This window comes from Diabrotica undecimpunctata, chromosome 4, assembly GCF_040954645.1.
Source record: "Diabrotica undecimpunctata isolate CICGRU chromosome 4, icDiaUnde3, whole genome shotgun sequence".
Classification (NCBI taxonomy): domain Eukaryota; kingdom Metazoa; phylum Arthropoda; class Insecta; order Coleoptera; family Chrysomelidae; genus Diabrotica; species Diabrotica undecimpunctata.
In genome coordinates, this window is record NC_092806.1 from 160,071,628 (window position 1) to 160,091,249 (window position 19,622).

General features: G+C 30.9%; 1 protein-coding gene across 1 annotated transcript; it reads left to right on the top strand.

The window, feature by feature from the left end:
- Positions 1 to 450: 450 nt before the first annotated feature.
- Positions 451 to 16,115, top strand: Rab9 (RAS oncogene family member Rab9). The gene is made up of 4 exons (XM_072530807.1): positions 451 to 614; positions 727 to 989; positions 5,952 to 6,149; positions 6,429 to 16,115. The coding sequence occupies exons 2-4, from the start codon at positions 807 to 809 to the stop codon at positions 6,690 to 6,692; spliced, it is 645 nt and encodes a 214-aa protein (XP_072386908.1). The 5' UTR covers positions 451 to 614; positions 727 to 806; the 3' UTR covers positions 6,693 to 16,115.
- Positions 16,116 to 19,622: the final 3,507 nt, after the last annotated feature.

A 19,622-nucleotide genomic window follows, 5' to 3' on the forward strand; every position in this document is an offset into this window, starting at 1 on the left:
TAATTTAGTAGAAATTTTTAAATTGTCTCATACATAATATAGTTGTATTATTTAATTTCCAAAATTACTAGTATATTCTTAATCCCAGGAATTTTCTTCTGAAAACTTTAAATATGAAGTATTCATGTAACAAGAGTTGAAACATTTTTATATACAAGTATCATTTAAATCAATTATTTAAGAGTCTGCTTCTAAAATAATTTTCCTATATATTTTAAGATAACGAGAAAGGAATATATTATTTCCGTATTTTAGGAAAACTAGAATGCCTAAAATCCTAAAATATGTTATCCTGCTGCCATCTGTTGGTCGATACTTAAAAAGAGTAGTTTACGCAAATTTACATTGTGAAGGTCACAAAAGGCTTCCCAATTGGCTAAAAATTCCTGTTTTCTCTTTTTATCCCATATCGACTTTCTCCTTTTACAATTTCAAGGTTTTTTCTTATGTCATAAATACTGTCATATGAGTGACACCTAAAGTGTGTGATTAGATATTTTTATTCAATCATAAAAAACAATATTTTTAAATAAAGATTTACGAAATAATTGCGTCCAGAATGTTGGTCAATAATAGTACACTGTAAAATTTTAGCAGCACCGACTTGAAAGCAGGTAAATAATGTTTATTTTGTGATTAGTGTCTGAAAATTAGTCCAATTAATTCAATAAAAACATCATGAGTCATACAGACGAAGACGATCTTACACAGTTGTTTCTATTCCAGGGATTTACATTACAAAGTCAATGTTTGTACAAACCATGTGATAAATTTAATACAAATATCAAGAGTGAACAGTGAACAAGATGAGGTCCAACAGTAAAAATACCCTTTTGAAAGTAGTGATTCTCGGCGATGGGGGTGTCGGGAAAAGTTGTCTTATGAATAGATTTGTATCGAATCAGTTCGATGAACATTCTTTTCATACAATTGGCGTGGAGTTCCTGAATAAAGACATAGAAATTGATGGAGAAACTTACACTCTACAGGTATGTTTTTCATAGTTTTCGTTATCGCACATTTTATTACGCGTTTCAAGGTGTTCTTATCTGACGATTTATTATTAATTGTGATTGAGCGACATTCAGTTTGTTCTCAATTATAATTTTATTAATAATTTAATTACGCGGGGGCATATTTTTTGCAATGTTATACTGTTGATTGAATAACAAACTATACAAAGCAAAGTGCATACCTATAACACGCTATAACTGAGTTGAAGCAATTGTTATATATTATATATTTTTTTATTAATATCATCTATTCTTGTATCTGTTTGCAATTTGTGTTAAATTGTAAGAACTATGAACCATGTTATTATTATAACAAACAGAACTTTGCCCCATGGTGTATACCTATCACCTGATTTTTTAGTTTGCTTATTTAATAGTTTCATTCTAATAAATTGTTTGGATTATGTTTTTGTTTGATATATTGATCTAATTTTTGTTATACAGAGATAAACTTTTCTCACTTTTCAGGCTAAGTCCAAAAAAATTTCATTTGTAGCAACCCCCATTTAGCTAGAAATTTATCTAGATAACTGTTAAAAAAACAAAAAATTATTTATACAATGGTTTCCAACAATTTCTACCAAACAAAATATATCAATAATTATTTTAAAAGTTATTCGATTTGTTTATCCCATAGAGTTTTTTTCGTAATAATATTAGTCTGAAAATATTGTAATTTGAACCTTTCCGTATGATAGAGGAAGAGCTTTGCTATCAATAAGGTAAATGTGAGAGTAATTGACACTTTAATAAATTACACAACTTGAAATACATATAATTTAAAGAAAATTCCAATCTGCTTGTTAATTTTTTAATAAGATATTCTTCAGACAAAATACTTTCTTCTAGAACTAAGTAACAGATATCATTAGTTAAAATTGAATGTTTTTTATTAGGTGTTTAGAAAATAAGCACATGGGGTTCAATAGTTGACAACAAGTGTTCTAATGTTATTTATTTAGATATGTATTAGACATATAAATAAAAATGGTTATTAAATTTCAAATACATTTTTAAAGAAGAGTAAATTATCATAATTTATTAGATTTCCTAACATTGAATTTAGTTAAAATATATTTGTTCTCTTCTATCTAACTGAGATTGTGGTAACTTAAATATTATAGCATTTGTCGAAATATGTGATTTGTCTTCTACTGTAGGTCACTTAAATTTTCCATCCTCTTCATGTTTGAGGAAGGAGATCTTCTGGTGACAAAAATATTGATTCATTTTCTTACTCAAAAACTTAACAAGCACAAAATCATTAATGCTGAATTTCTTTATTAATAGGTTGTTATTGAATGATACATGCTCAGAGTTTAACTCTACCTCACTTGTTATTAACCCAAAACTAACATAATTTGTGGAGGAACCAGATTTTACCCATTCTTCATCTGAATTACTGCTAGAACTTCCAACCTTCTTTTTTTTTTCTTTGTTCTTTTCCTTTAACTTTTAATGCCTTTGTCTCTGCTTTTTTAGTTTTCCATTTTCTGCATTTCCTTTTCTTCTCTTTGTTTTTCTTTGTTTTTTAAAAACCATTGATACAAATCAGAGCTTACTACAGAAGGGAGTTTTTCCTTGGGCTGTCTTTTCAAAGTACAAGCTTTCTCTTCAGGCCAAAACAGGACGGATTTAAATGGGGATGTTATTATTTTACCCCCCCCTGTACACTGGAGTTTTTATTGGCGTGGAACAAGCCATTACTGCATCTTCAGTTGTTGAAACTGTAGAATTTTCGAGTATATGTTTTTTATCTATATTTTGTGCTGTTGGAATCACATGAAGTCTACTGCTATTACTGGAACTGGAACAAGCCATTACTGCATCTTCAGTTGTTGGTACTGTAGAAGTTTCGAGTATGTGATTTTCATCTATATTTTGTATTGTTGGAATCAGATGAAGTCTACTGGTTACATTTTTCCACATAAGGAATAGAGATTTGTCTTGCTCTTAACCATTTCAATCTTCATGACAATTTTTAAATACCAGCAATTTTTCCTCACCTATTTTCTTTTCCAAGAAAGTAAGACCATCTTCATTTAATGTTTTAGTTATTGACTTTATTGAAGGATCTTCTAAGTAATTTTGATTTTCGTGACAATTGTCTTTCACTTTTGAGTTGTCTATAGCATTCTTATTCCAAGGCATTAAACCACTTTTTCTGAAGACATTTTTCATAATTTGTTTCTCAAAATTTTCAAGTGTTTTATATACAAGAGGTTCAAAATCAGCTTTTCTTAAATTAGGTGATTGAATATTTTCTACACTCCACTGGTGAACTATTGCTTTCCACCTTGTTTTCATAGGCTCATAGCTATGTCAAGTGGCTGGAGAATATGAGTTGAATTGGGGTGTAATGCTATGAGTATTATTCCATTTTTACTGCAAAATTCACTGGTATGTAGTGTTAAATGACTAGTATGACCTTCAATAAATAATACAACAGGTGTCTGTATGTTTTGTGTTTGTAGCCAAGAATGAAAGATATTTGCTATGTATTAGAAGAATAGCTCTCCATTTATCCAGCTACTATCAGATTTGCCCATCGACCAACCTTTTGGCACTCTATAGGCCACCTCTGTGGGGATTTTTTTATATTCATATACAATCATAGCAGGAGCTAAATTGCCATCAGCGTTTACAGTTATCAAAACAGTTGTGCATTCTTTTTCATCAGCATTATCTTGTTGGTAAACACTTTTTTCACCTTTACGAACCAGTACATTTTTGTCTTTTGGGTTCAGAAATAATGCAGTCTTATTTGCATTGAAAACGCGTGAAGGATTTTGTAGTATCTGAAGTTGATCTTTGTTTGACAGATAATTTGTTATTTCATCACACCAATTTATTAGGCTGTGCTTAGTTACTAAGGCTCTGGAAGCTGTTAAATTTTGTGGTACTCATTCTTTTAAACAAGGATGTCTTCTCAAAAAACTTTTGGACTGATGTCAAGTAGTGGTACACTGTCAACTATATCCACATTTACCTTATGTACCAAACAATTAAAAAAAATTATTTATGTTAATACAAAATCTTTTTGCAAAATCACTGTCATTTTTTGTTTATAAAAACTTAAAATAACTTAACTATTACTTGTAGATTTAATGTCTTTCATATTTTAAAAGCTAACATTTTTGCAAGAATTTAAAAAAAAAGTTGTTGTACAATTTGAAATATTCCAAATTTGAAGCAAATTTTGTTATTAGTTTATTGGAATTTTTTTCGTCAGGCTGTAACATTTACACATTTAAATATACATTTAAACTTTAATTCCTCATATTATTAATCATAATCTGATGATGAAATTTATATATATTTTGACATATTCACTTTTTTCCAAATAAGTGTTGTTTTGATAATGCTCACTGTGAAATAATTAAAAAAAAAACAAGTATACAATCAGCTGTTACTGATAAAAGCTGTTGCATTATGTATTAGCTAATTTATAAAACCATTCGAAAGCTGGTATTCAATAATAAGGAAGTCCGAGCATGTATCACTAACATTTGTCATTCCAAGGACATTATAATTTTAACAAATGGATATCTGTGAAATTGTAGTTTGTTAAATAGTTTATATTATGATCCTTTCAAAGTGTAGGATGATAATAAACTTAGTGTTATTTGAAGAACATCAATCATATAGTTGTTTTAATGCTTTTATGGATTGGATTTCTCTTCTGCATGAGAGTGATGATGATGGATTAGATTTACGAATCTTCTATAATGGCGTTGTATTACTTTTTTCTCTACAGTAAAATGCTGAGACGAGCGATAAACTTTATATTACAAGGTGTAAAAAGGGTTGGTGCACAACTTAAACATTTTAACCCCATACCGATGTTTTTTAATAAGGGCTGAACCTTGTGAAGCCAATTTGGCCGAAGTATGCCTAAAAAGGTATGCATGTCTTGTCGATTTGTCAGTATCCAGCTTTTTATTCTTGCACTTCTCTTTATATTGGGTCCTCCAAGACATTGATGAGCATAATTGTTTTTTTGATTTACTGACAAGGATACCACTTCATCGAAAAAGGGCTGGCATCTTGAATTGTATCTATTAGATCGGGTTTTACGTCTACTTCTTCGGAATTCGTATTATAATTTATATTTTTAATCCTTTGTTGATCAGGTATTTGCCAATCTTCAGATATGGCAACATTCTCAGGTGCTGGTTCTTGCTCATTGTTTAACTTTTCATTTCTCAAAACTTCATTTTTACCAATTTCATCACTGTCTAGTGCATACTCTGGGTCCGCTGTCATGAAACTACCGAAATAGACGATGATCCGCTTCGTATTCCTACAGTCTCAAACAAATGCAGTAATCTCTTCTCTTCTTTGGAATCCCTTATTACAATTTATAATCGCCACTACTAATAGGATAGACAGCTATCGTTTGCAATTCCTAATATTCTCAATTTTAGTTAACAGAAATCTGCAGGTCGATAAATATTAGAATATAGTATTTTGTTGTGAGTGCCAGAGGTGGCGCTCATGGCCCCCTGATTAAAACATCACTCATGGGGCCATGAGCACCAACATAGGTACTCAGGTTGAAAATGGTGTGAAATACTTAAAAAGATATTAATTAACCCTCAACAGATTCTTACAAAAGCCTAAATTAAAATAATAAATAAAAATTGTCGAAGCTCCGCGCTAGTCTACAGTACCACCTACTGTTCCACTTTTTTGGTTCTTGTTGAGAGATATACATGCTCTGATGTCCTACTAAAAATTTATCCCTCATCCCACTCCTTTCTTCCATTCTGTTAATGTGTTCATTCCACCCTTTTGTCATTTTAATACTAAGTTATTACAATTAAAGCATTTCAAAATCAAGTATTGATATATTTTGTACAAAAAACATGGTAAAAAATGTTTTAGATTGTAAGATTATCCCAAAGATTCCCCCCTTTTTACCATATATTTTTATAGATATGGGACACTGCAGGCCAGGAAAGGTTTAAAACACTGAGGACTCCATTTTATCGAGGCAGTGACATCTGTATGTTGACCTATGCTATAGATGACAAGTCTAGTTTTAAAAATATCCAGATGTGGAGAAATGAGTTTTTACATTACGCAGATATCAGAGAAAACACTCAATTTCCATTCATTGTTGTAGGAAATAAGGTAAATTCTAGTTATGTTATATTATTCATGATATAAGGAGATAATGTTAATATTTATTAGCTTAGCCGAGGACAGAATAGTTTCTTTTTATTATACTCTACTGTAATCTATTATTAACTCCATTGTTGTGAAAAAATATTAGTTTATTGAATCTGTTACACCTGTTTAAAGTTAACTGGAACGCCTGTTTCGCTAATGTGCCCAGGTTTTTCCATCACATCAAAAACTCCATGGAAATTAATTTTGTCTCTGTTTTTTTTTAACATTTATCATTTTCAGTCAGATGTGCCGACAGAAGAAAGGGAAGTCTCACAATTGGAAATGGAAACGTGGTGTAACGAAAACTCCATAACGTCCAGCATAGAAACGTCGGCTAAGAACGCCAATAACGTCCAAGAAGCATTCAAAATGGCTGTTCAGCACTGGCTGCGACTGGAATCTAGGGCCGATAAAATCGATACAGCGATGAATGACACTGTAGACTTGAGGAAAAAGCACTCAGAGAATAGAAGTTCCTGTTGTATAGGCTCAGGGGATGAGTAGACTCTACACTATATTAAGCGGTTTCTTCTGTTGTGTTACTAAAAACTGCATGTGTTACGGGTTTTACAAGAGAGGGGGTTGAGAGCAAATGTGTTGCTTGAGAGTGAGGACTAAAACAGATCTAGTTAACTATATACCAACTTGCAGTAGTGTTTCTCCCTTGGAATTGATTCGAAGTTGAATGTTAGAGCTGTATTTAGTCGTTCCTTTTGATGATCCGATTCGTTACACAACAACGATTCTGTAGTGAAAATCGAATCAAATATTCAGCTTTGTCGTAGCGTTTTTTAATATTTCCGTTCAAACTGATCAGCTCTGGTTTTAGTGACAAATTTTCATCATACTATATCGCCGAATTAAGAAGAGTATAATAAAAATCGTATAATTCGGGAGGTATTTACACAACTTTTACGATAACAGTATGCAAATACGCCACCATTGCAAAAGTTATTCGGTTCTAAATGAATCGTTACGGTGGAACCGTTCCGTAAAAGCAATCTAAGGGGTTTGTTATGTAGGAACGATTCCGCAGTGAAAATCGATTAAAATATTGAGCTTCGTCGTAGCGGTTTTGAATATTTTGGTTCAAATTCATCAATTCTGGTTTCAATGACAAATTCTCATCACACTATATCGGTGAATGACAAATAGTATGAAGAATATAATAAAAATTGTACAATTTGTGGTGTATTTACAATAACAGTTTGCAAATATACCACTGTTGCAAAAGTTATTCGGTTTTAAATGAATCGTTACAGTGGAACCGTTCCGTAAAAGGAATCTAAGGGGTTCGTTACGTAGGAGAGATTCCACAGTGAAAATCGAATCAAATATTGAGCTTCGTCGTAACGGTTTTGAATATTTTGGTTTAAACTCATCTATTCTGGTTAAAATGACAAATTTTCATCACACTATATCAGTGAATTACAAATAATATGGACTATATAATAAAAATTGTACAATTTGTGGTGTATTTACAATAACAGTTTGCAAATATACCACTGTTGCAAAAGTTATTCGGTTCTAAATGAATCGTTAAAGTGGAACTGTTCCGTAAAAGGAATCTAAGGGATTCGTTACGTAGCAACGATTCCGCAGTGAAAATCGAATCAAATATTGAGTTTCGTCGTAGCGGTTTTGAATATTTTGGTTTATATTTATTTATTCGGTTTTAAATGAATCTTTACAGTGGAACAGTTCCGTTAAAGGAATCGTAAGGGATTCATTCCGTAGCAACGATTGCGCGGTGAAATTCTAATCAAATGTTGAACTTAATCGTTGCGTTTTTGAGTATTTACCTCAAATTTATCAACTCTGATTTAGTTAACAAATTTCCTTCATTATATATCATTGCATTACAAGCAGCATGAACTATATAATAAAAATCCTACAATTTTTACTGTACTAACATAGCATAAAGGGAGTCGTTTTTAAAGGAGTTTTAATTTTATCAACTCTGTTAATTCGAATCATTAAAAGGAACGATATCGATCATCTCTAAACTACAATATTACAATAAAAACACATATTACACGTTTATTTTTGTAATATGCCCTCCCTCCATTAGAATATGCCGACTTAGTCATTGCAGCAAAAAAAAACACTACTCTCAGTTGGTTATATTTTGTTATCTATATAATTTGTGAATCTTAAAACGTTGATACTAATTTTAGGTGCCTGTTTATTATATCAAATTGTAACAAAACTTTTATATATACACTGCTGCACAAAGAACTATGAATATAATTTTGAAATTTTAAAAGAAAAATGAGTAATCAAAAAAATGGATTACTTACGTAGTCTCTTCGGGCGGTATTTTTAAACCATCCATATTAATTATATTTTTATCTATACTGACCTGATATTAGTGTCACACGTGGTAATATTTTAAGGGATTATCTGCCACTGAGTGTGATTTTTACATAGCAATAAGTTTCACCGTTACCGTTTTTTAAGGATTATTGTTTTTTTATTGACCAGTATTGTATGTTGTTAGCCAAATATATATATACCTTTTATTGAATTAATATTTTTTTACGCTTAGGACATTTCAATGTGTGCTATTAGGGTGTAAGGTTAGTCAAAAGTTAGTTTTTCATATCCGGAAAGGAGAATATCGTAGTTAATCATCACCGAAGTTGATTCGTTTCAGCATAGATTGACCAAAATCACTTTTGTGATATTACGGATGCGAGTTTTGGACTAGTCCGATAGTTGCAGCTTGATTGCGCATCTGTTACATGTCTAATAGGCGATAGGTTTACCCCTAATTTTTTTTGCATTTCAAAATTACATAATTGCAAAATTATTCCAAGTGGACCGGAAATTTTTATTAACGAATAATTTATAATAAAAAAACAATTTTCTGAATTCTGAATCGCTTCGAATAATTTTCTTAGACGTATCTCATCAAAGTAAATAGTTTTTCTCTCTTGGTAATTTTTCGAAAAATGCTTCCTTTTAGAGTTTTTGTAAGTTTTTGTTGAAAAAATGCCTCAATTAGTGAGTTTTGGGATTTTTTTTCTACAGAAAGCTTTACAATCTAAACCTTCATGATAAGTTAGAATATTTTGACAAGGATAAGTGGTTTCTATCTTGCTAAAAACATAGTTTTAACCTATTAGTGCCCAGATTATTTTTTCGCAGTTTTGAATGTGATGCTAATATTTTTTTGGGAGCAGTTTTATTAAAAAACATAAAAATAAATGAATTTGCGCATTCGGATTTATAAATCACTCAGTATATGATGTTACATATATGTAACGCTAGGAGCTAATGGGTGCAAAATATACAAAATATATCTGTAAACAGTTCTATTTATTTAAAAATTGAAAATAATGAAAAAGGAATTTAAACATTTTGGTTTGTGTGAAAACAATAGCGTTACAAATATGTAACAGTCAATTTCCTAACCGAACAACTTTTTTATTTGAAAAAATATCAAAGCTTTTTTACACAAAAAACATGTATTTATATTTTCTTATAATATTTGTTGTCTAATATTAACTTTATTATACAAAATAAGATTTATATACTTACTCTTTATCAGCGCAGTCCATTATTTGAAGCTTTATTTCTTTCGTTATACACTCATGGACAAAAATATCGAATATTTTGGAATTTTCAAATTTTTGTTTTTTCAAAATAAATTCTGGTCAATCAAGTCGTTTATTGTAAAATAGAGTTTATTTTAACAATGTTTAATGAACAATTTTAAGTTTTTATGCGGAGAAAATTACGAAAAAAATAAATGTTTAATATTGGGCAAATAAGGTTATTTTATTTAAACTTAAATGATAATTTAAATTGCTTAAACAAGTCGTTTTAACTGAAAGAATTGCATGATCAGTAATAAGTATTTCCTCTTTAGCTCTTATTACTGCTTGCATCTTTCTCAGCATGCTTGCTAGTAAATTTTGGACATATCCTTGGGAAATTGCATTCCATTCATCCTGTGCAGCAAGTCGAAGCTGCTCTATCGTATTTAGAACAAGATTTCTTTGTCGTATGCTGCGTTTTAGGTGATCCCATATGTGCTCTATTGGATTTAAATCCGGGCTAAACGGTGGCCAATCCAATCTTCGAATTTGGACCTCATCAAGATAATTACTCACTATGGCAGCGGCATGTGGTCGAGCATTATCGTGCATTAATGTAAATCTTTCATATCCAATGTAACCAACATATGACAAAACATGATCTTGCAGGATATTTTAAACGTAAGAATCACCAGTCATCCGTCCAATCACTTCCACAAGTGCGGTACGTACCTCCCAACTAATACCTTCCCAAAGAATTATGCCATCAACTCCAAAACTAACGGTCTGGGCGAGACTGCAGCTGGCGAATCGTTCTCCAACTCTTCTGTAGACGTAGTTTTGACCATCTGGCTTTCATAATAGGATTCTAGTCTCATTAGTAAAAAGAACGTTTTTCCAGTTGTCGATATTCGATTAAAATGTGTTCTTGCAAATTCCAAACGACGAGCTTTACAATTTTGGAGAAGACGTGGAACTTTGGCGGGGCGTCTGGGCTTTAAGTTTGCTTCTTTTGATCTTCATCTAACTGTTTGTGAACTCACATTAACTTGTCTAACATTTAATAGCTCCTTTCTGAGGTGTATCGATGTCAATGAACGATTTCGTGTAGAATTAAGAACCAAAAAACGGTCATAAATTGCGGTTGTGCACCTTGGGCGTCCTTGACCAGGCCTTCGTACAAAATTTTCTGTTTCGCGGTACTTTTTTAGAGTATTCGAAACTATAGATTCAGTTCTGCTGAGACGTCGTGCGATACCTTTTTGTGCATATCCTTCCCCGTACAAATTTACAATATGTGCTACTTGGACTTCATCGCAGTGTCAAATTGGTGGGATACTTGTTTTAAACTTAGTTAAATCAAAACAATATTTACTTAAACTTAATAAATTAAACTAAAAATAACCGAATTAGTATGATTTTTCCTTTACGTGACGAAGGTTTTTTATGATAAAATGTACGAATGACACTAACCACTGAATAAACGTCAAAATAAACATCAAGATATTTCAAAACAGTTGAGTACATCAGCCTACTATATAAGTATTATCAGTAATCTAAAATTATTTTGAAATAATAGTGACTACAAAAAAAAATTGGAAAATTCCAAAATATTCGATATTTTTGTCCATGAGTGTATTTTATCCAGGCACAGATTCAAAACAAAGTTCTAACAAAGTCAGACATTTACAACAATGTAAACACTAGCACCTTCTGACAACAACTAACCTGTTTTCAACTGAAAATTTGCGACATAGGCGAAAGCGGCTCTATTTAGATGGCACCACTTTGCCGTTACATAATCGTAACACTAGGAACTAATGGGTTAAATTTCCAAGCGCTGCGCGCCTGTATCGCCGAGACGTACACGCTTATTAGCATATTCAGAAATATACTTTTAGAAAAAAAAATCCCAAAAATAACTAATTAAAGCATTTTTTCAACAAAAAATTGCAAATATCTTTTTTTGAAATTTGAGAAATTACCAAGATAGAAAAGTATTTATTTCGATAAGGTACGTTTAAAAAAATTTAGTCGAAGCGATTCGGGAAATTGTTTTTTTTTTTGTTATAATTTATTTGTTAATAACAATTTCTGCCCCACTTGGAACAATTAAAAAAAAAATATTTGGACTTATATAATAAAATATATAAAATCGAATAAAAAAGTTTTGTTGCAGTATAAATGCAAAAAAAATTAGTAAGTTGATGCCCTACTTATAGGGGTAAACCGCTCTCCTATAAAGGTTGTTTTTGTTGGTGTATGTTGAAAATAAAATTAATTTGTAATGTTTTTAATGAAAACTGAGTATAATTTTATGTTCGGCTGTATTAAATACATAAATAATAAATATTTATGAATTTTATCAATGTGAACTGTTATTTGAGACGTAAACACCAAGAAAAATGTTGTGTTTGATAAATTTGTAAGTATATTATTTTTAGTAGAAGATACGTCCTACGTCATCGATCAGCTGACCAATTTTATGCTGTCATTTTTGTACATTATTAGCTATTCGTTGAAATAATACCGTTTTTAGTCCGTGTTTTGAAATAATACATTATATAAAAAGTTACAATAAAACATCTCACCTCAGCTTATAAAGTACGGCTCAAAAAATTGCAGCGGATGATAAAATGGATATTTCAGAAAGCCATAAATGGAGAACAGCTCCCAAAGGAATGGACAGTCATATATGACATCTATATTTAAGAAGGGAGATAGAAAACGATGCGAAAACTACAGAGGAATAAGCGTAATATCATCAATAGGAAGATTATATGGGAAAATACTGCGAGAAAAGATAGAGCAAACGATAAAAGGTAAAATCGGGGAGGATCGCAGGCTTCACGGCAGGAAGATCATGCTCTGTACCAAGGTCAGAATTATGGGAGGCAATGTACAAATTAGAAATACAGACGGAACTCATAGAAGCTACAAAAACTCTGTATAAAGAAAATAAAGTGTCCATTAAAATGGGAACAAGAATTATAGGAGAATTCACCACAACAAAAGGGTTCCTGCGGGTTGTTCCACATCTCCAACTCTATTCAAAATATACTTAGAGAAAGCCTTGACTACATGGAAAAGAAAATGGCGAAGGAATGGGAGTACCTGTATGAAACGAATACCTATATACTCAAGACCAAGAAGACCTCACTTATATGATGAAGAAACTACAAGAACAATATACCAAAGCTGACCTAGATATTAACCTAGCGAAAACAGAATACCTATCTACAAGTGAAGAAAACATAGAAGATCTACAGATTGACGACAACGTAACAATCAGAGGAAAGGATAAATTCAAATACTTGGGGTTTATAATCACCAAAAAGGCAACAACAGCGACGAAATAAAGCAAAGAACATCAATAGAAACAGACATACTAACATATATAGAACAAAAACGACTAAAATGGTATGGGCATGTAAGAAGAACTAGCGACAGCAGATGGATAAAGGGAATAACCGAATGGAGCCCCATAGGAAGGAATAAAAGATGACAACCCTGAAGATCCTGGAGCAACGAAGTAGACGAACGCCATGAGTAAGAGAGGCCTAAACGATGGAGAATGAGACAACAGAGAGAGATGGAAAAAGGCAGAAAGGCAAAAACTGCGACCTAAGTCAATGAAAAGTAAATGTGATTCTTTTACTATTTCGGTTTTAAGCGGTGTTGCCAGTTAATTGTTGTTTTTCCGTAACGTTCCTGTATGACTGTGTTCTATATAATGTTTTTACGTCGAGGTTTTTTCAACTTGTGAACTATTACATGTAATAATCTTAGGCCCATATGGTACAGCTAAAAGAAAACATCCTGACATAGAATTTATTACTATTTCGAGCAACAGTAGATCGGGCAATTACTTGTCGACGCTCTAGGAGAATTTAACATTTAAAGAAGGGAAAAAAATGTGTCCTACTAGTGGCTGACATGTTAAGAATAAAATGCGTCAAAAGTGTTGTCAAACGTCGCTCTCAGCGTATGTGGTCACGTTGACTGACGTCATGCGGCCATGTGGATAACATCATCATCATCCAGCCTTCATTTATCACGTCCACTGCTGGACATAGGTCTCCCATAATGTCATCAGCCCAACGTGTAGTTGGTCTTCCTCTTCTACGTTTGTCTGCTCTTGTCCTCCAATTTGTAATTTTGTTCGTACATCGTGAGTTGTGGATTATCGTGTGTTATCTGGATAACACACATCCAATAATGCCACTCTTTTTGATAGTTTATGCAAAGTGTTTTCTATTATACATTAGTTACTAAGTCTTTGTATGTCAATATAGACAATTCTACGCTCCGAAATTACATAAAAATAGTATATGATAATGATTTTGACTTCTGTATATAATATTCTCAATAAAATAAACTTTATGGAAAGTTTTTAAATTTAAAAGAGGTTAGTCTTTGTATGTGGGTATATTTTATTTTATAAAAACCCTTAAAAGGGCAACATTACAAGCACGAACGTTTTCGGAACAACTGTTCCATCATCAGGTTAAAATACAGGTTAACATGCCTGAGCCACCAAAATATTTGGGTAAAAACCCTTTAAAATGTAATGTGTTACCAAAGATTGTACATGTTGTTGATAATATTATATGATGTTTAATATTTTAATTAGATTTTACTTCAGGTAACATACACCCATGCTTAAGTGAGTTCCAGTGTCCGGAGAGTAAACCTCTTCAAACGGACTACGGCTGGCAACTTGAAGTAAAATCTAATTAAAATATTAAACATCATATAATATTATCAACAACATGTACAATCTTTGGTAACACATTACATTTTAAAGGGTTTTTACCCAAATATTTTGGTGGCTCAGGCATGTTAACCTGTATTTTAACCTGATGATGGAACAGTTGTTCCGAAAACGTTCGTGCTTGTAATGTTGCCCTTTTAAGGGTTTTTATAAAATAAAATATACCCACATACAAAGACTAACCTCTTTTGTTATACGTGGTATACAGCCAGCTACAGGAATTATTTTCCTTGTGGATTTTTTTTAAATTTAGTAATTAAAAAGCACAAATTACATTTAAATATCATTGAAAAATTAGTACTTCTATTCATCTTTAATTTATGGCGTGCAAATGGCAAGTAGGAACAGATGGTACTATTTGCAGAAATGCGATCTACATTTTTATTATTATCACAAACTTTTGTGTAATAAAAATAAACCTAAAATACAGTGTTTATAAGGAGCTTGTATCTTTATTCCTTCATTGTATATTAATTATTTAATAATTTTATACCTTCTCCAATATTTTGACTATACGGCAACACTGTACGAAGATGACATCAAAATGTGATGACGTGCGGATTTATTTTAACGTAAATAACCAATAAAAGCCTTCAAATAGTCTCTAAAGTTTCTAATTTCGTTATCATCAATAAACAAGGAAAATAAAGCAGAATACTGCTTTTGGAAATCAAAAGAAACTAAATAAAATCGACTTTATGCAATGCCTGAACTTTTAGAAACGTTTTGATAGTGGTCTCAGATTTAGACAATTTTTAAGATCTAAAAACAGTCTACATTTTGAAAATCATTTGTAAATACAGCTATCATTATAGTCAGTTTTGGTAAAAAACACTTTTAAATCATTATATACATTAAGTTGCAAAATTAGCTGTGGTAGATAGATTAATTCTACTAATAAGTTATTATATTTCTTAAAAGATGTGAAGAGAGCTTGCATTTGGTTGTATATGTGATTAATGGAAAGAAACAGCAGCTGTTTTTGTCGATTTTTCATTTCATTCTTTAAATATAATACTAATTACATGTACCAAATAGTTTTTACTCATATAATTTTGTTTTCATGGTAAAACAATCACTAAATTACTCAAAAATTTGTAAGAAATTAATGAAAAGGGTGTGTAAAATAATTTAGTTTTAACTACTTTATACTACAATCCGGGATTATCATTTATTTACATCAAAAATTAGGTAAATTGTGACCTGTTGGATCTCTGTGGTTTGTTTCCAACAAATTGTTATGTATATACGGGAAATTGTAGTTAATTTTATCATAACAACTGCTCGTATCTTCCTTAAAATGATCTAAAACAGGTAATATAGTATTTTTTTTAAAAGAAAAGACTTTGACCATTATCATCGCCTATACAGCCAAAATGTCAAATATTCTCGAAGCTAAAGTGAGGTTATCGAGTGGGCAAACCATGTAGATACTTATTAAAATTATATTAGTGATAATTTATCGTGCTGTGGAGAATTATATCTGTTCTCAAATCAAAGATTTTTGGCTTAAAGCACACACACCATTTTTTGTACATAGGATTATTAGCTACATTAGCTTTTGTACTGCAATGTGTCTTATAAGTAAATTATAAACATTTTTTCTTCCAACTTCTGTTTGATTTCCCTCTCCCATATTAAGGTAAAGATAAATTCTAGGATAAAGAAGAAAATAAAATGAAATCAGGATATAAAGTATATTCATTTACCAAATTCCCATCAGTAAACATGAGCACGTGTTGATATTCGCCGTCTCATTCGTCAAGAGGCAATAAAATATAATTTATTACCGTAAGCAAGACAGATTCTCATGTTACAGATCCCAACTTTTGATTATTTTAAATTCTAATTGTATCGTGTTGATTTTTAAGTTATAATATTGTGTTATATTTATGTTATAGTTATTGTTAAGTTATTTACTGGTCGTGTTATTTTTTAGAGTTTAGTTTAATTGTGATATAATGATTAAATTTCAAGAAATTCTTACACTAACAGTTTCAAAAGTAAATATTTTTAAAAATCATATGATACATAGGTCGTACATCAGTACGACCCTGTTTGGCTTACACGTGGTTCTGTTGACGACTGGGAATTTGTAGAATGAATAGGGTTTAGTTAATTTTCCTTGCTACAATGCCATCTTTGAGCAAGATCATGAACTTTCAGCCTTCTTAACGAATATAGACTCTTCGTTGGTCTCATGTATTGATATTTTCATATATTTTACAAGAAGTTATTTTATCATCGTATTATCATAGAATAACCGAACACACATAGAAGCGACAGAACGGTCCAAAAGCGTGTACCATTTTTGTATACGCATGCCCGATTCTGGTTGTTTAATTGTCAAAAACACGTGCTTATTCTTTAATTCTGGTTGTTTTCGATAGTCCGTAGGTGTCTATGGTAAATACTCGACACAACAAGTGCATTTGACCATTTATATAATTTATTTATAGTTACAAGGTTATAGTTATAGTTAAATATATAAGTTTATAGTTATAGTTAAAAGTTTAATTTATATTTAAAATGTCTGGATATATTTGTGCGATTCGCGGATGTTCATCTGTGACAGGAAAAGGAATAAGTTTATTTAGATTTCCTAAGAATAATAACAGGTAATTACTATTGCTTTGTAATTATTATTAGTTATTACATAATAGTATTGGTTTGACTTTCGAACAGTAAGCCGACGCCGACGTGTCTGTCCGAGCTATAAAAAATAAACTTTGGTCTGCCAAGGGATAGTTCAAAATGAAAACATTAAATTTGGTGTCAGTGCTATTTCTTTTATTGAAAGACGCAAGTCTCCGAAGGCTCAGGTCAAAAAATCAACAGATGGTTGCCGGGTGTCAGCGCGCTCGAAGACAACAATACGAATATAGTATTTTTAGGAAATAAAAATATATAGAGGGTTTTATACACGAGAATATTTGATTTAAGAGAGTCGGCGCAAAATTTCGGGCAAATGTTTTTTAAATGTATTTATTTTTTTCGAATCCTGAAAAAACTAATAAGTATTTTTGAAAAATTTAAACGCAGAATGAAAGACCACATTATTACTGAGGGCCAAAAGTTCCCGAAAACTTCTATAATGTTTATACATTCAAAAAAACTTTTTGTTTATTCTAAGGGACTTTCGGCCCTCGGTAATAATGTAATCTTTCATTCTGTGTTTAAATTTTTCAAAAATATTTGTTAGTTTTCTCAGGATTCCAAAAAAATGTTAAAAAGCATTGGCCCGAAATTTTGCGCCTACGCTCCTAAACGAAACAAAGGAATTACTAAAATGCTCCTAAAAATTGTTGGAAACATAATTAGACCGATAATTGGGAAAATCTTAAAATTACAACAGAACAAGACTTTAAAATTGCAAAAACATGGTTGCAAAATAAACAAACTTACATTAAATTATGAAAAAATTAAATAGGTACTCATCTACTTTTTGCTATATACAAAAGTTGTCTGCCAATTTTTAATTCGTTAAATATAAATAAAAAAGATCAAATATATGGATCCAAGTACATAAAATATTTAGGAGTTTTAAATGGGAATTACAAATAAAAAATATTAAAACTTTATTTGTTGCATATCTCAATATTTAGTGACGTTTTTGTGACTTAGGAGAAAACTGTAAATTTATTAAGATTAGATATTGACAAAAGTTAAATATTTCATTACTTACAATATACTTAGAATATACTAATACTCTTATAGTTGTAAGTAATAAAGTATTATTTATAAATACAGAAAAAGTTCTTTGTTTAAAATTTATTCTGTTAAAAATTTGTAGTGCCAAAGTGTGGATAGAAGCTTGCAGACGAGAAGATTTGTTATTCAAAATGGATTCACTTTATAATAATTATAGGATTTGTGAACTGCATTTTGAAGATAATGTTATTGTAAAAGGAAATAAAAGAAAAACATTGGCGCATGACGCAGTACCTTCAATGATCTTTGTTATTTATATTTAACGAATTAAAAATTGGCAGACAACTTTTGTATATAGCAAAAAGTAGATGAGTACCTATTTAGTTTTTTCATAATTTAATGTAAGTTTGTTTATTTGCAACCATGTTTTTGCAATTTTGAAGTCTTGTTCTGTTGTAACTTCAAGATTTTTAGTAATATCTTTGTTTCGCTTAAGAGCGTAGGCGCAAAATTTCGGGCCAATGCTTTTTAAATACAATCATTTTTTTCGAATCCTGAGAAAACTAACAAATATTTTTGAAAAATTTAAACACAGAATGAAAGATTACATTATTACCGAGGGCCGAAAGTCCCTTAGAATAAACAAAAATTTTTTGAATGAGATATTTGAAATTAAAAATCACACTAAATTTTCTCTTTTTTTTTTTCACCCCTGTAACTTATTAAAATAAACATTATAGAAGTTTTCAGGGGCTTTCGGCCCTCAGTAATAATGTAGTCTTTCATTCTGCGTTTAAATTTTTCAAAAATACTTATTAGTTTTTTCAGGATTCGAAAAAAATGAATGCATTTAAAAAACATTGGCCCGAAATTTTGCGCCTACGCTCTTAAGAATTTATATTGTGTGATATGCCCACTGACTATTAATTTTCTGGTTGTTAGCTATCATTCTCGGCTTGGCCACGTAACTTCAAAGGACTGTCGCTTCTCTGTGTTCGGTTGTTCTCTGATAAAACAAAAATTAGTATACTTTAAATGTATTTATCGATCAATAAGGGCTTCTTTAAATTTTGCATGGATTGTTCAACGTTAAGGATGGCATTTTGACACATTTAAAATCATTAATAGATTTTTTACTATTATTATTCAAAACAGAAATCAGTTAATTGGCTTGGTGCCATCTATGAGCAAAAGTAACAACTTTTTATCTGTCATCTTATTGTCAAATTTTTATTCATCTGAGGCAAATAAAACATTTGCAATTTTTTCATCTAAGACAATCTAAATCTAAATTTACCAATAACAGAATAATGGATATATATCAATAGATTTTTTTTTTCAAAATTTATAATTGAACACTGATATAATAATCATTTTTTGAACATGATTTTATCGTTACATTTTTTTAGTAGATCGATATAGTGTTTCAGTAAATCAGTGAATTGAAGTTGAAATCGGTAGATCTAC

What these genes read in the sequence shown, in the direction of transcription:
- Rab9 (XM_072530807.1), top strand. Translation starts at nt 807, where the DNA reads ATGAGGTCCAACAGTAAAAATACCCTTTTGAAAGTAGTGATTCTCGGC. An exon ending in GAGAAACTTACACTCTACAG is followed by an intron (nt 990 to 5,951) that starts GTATGTTTTTCA and finishes ATATTTTTATAG; the next exon opens with ATATGGGACACTGCAGGCCA. An exon ending in TCATTGTTGTAGGAAATAAG is followed by an intron (nt 6,150 to 6,428) that starts GTAAATTCTAGT and finishes TATCATTTTCAG; the next exon opens with TCAGATGTGCCGACAGAAGA.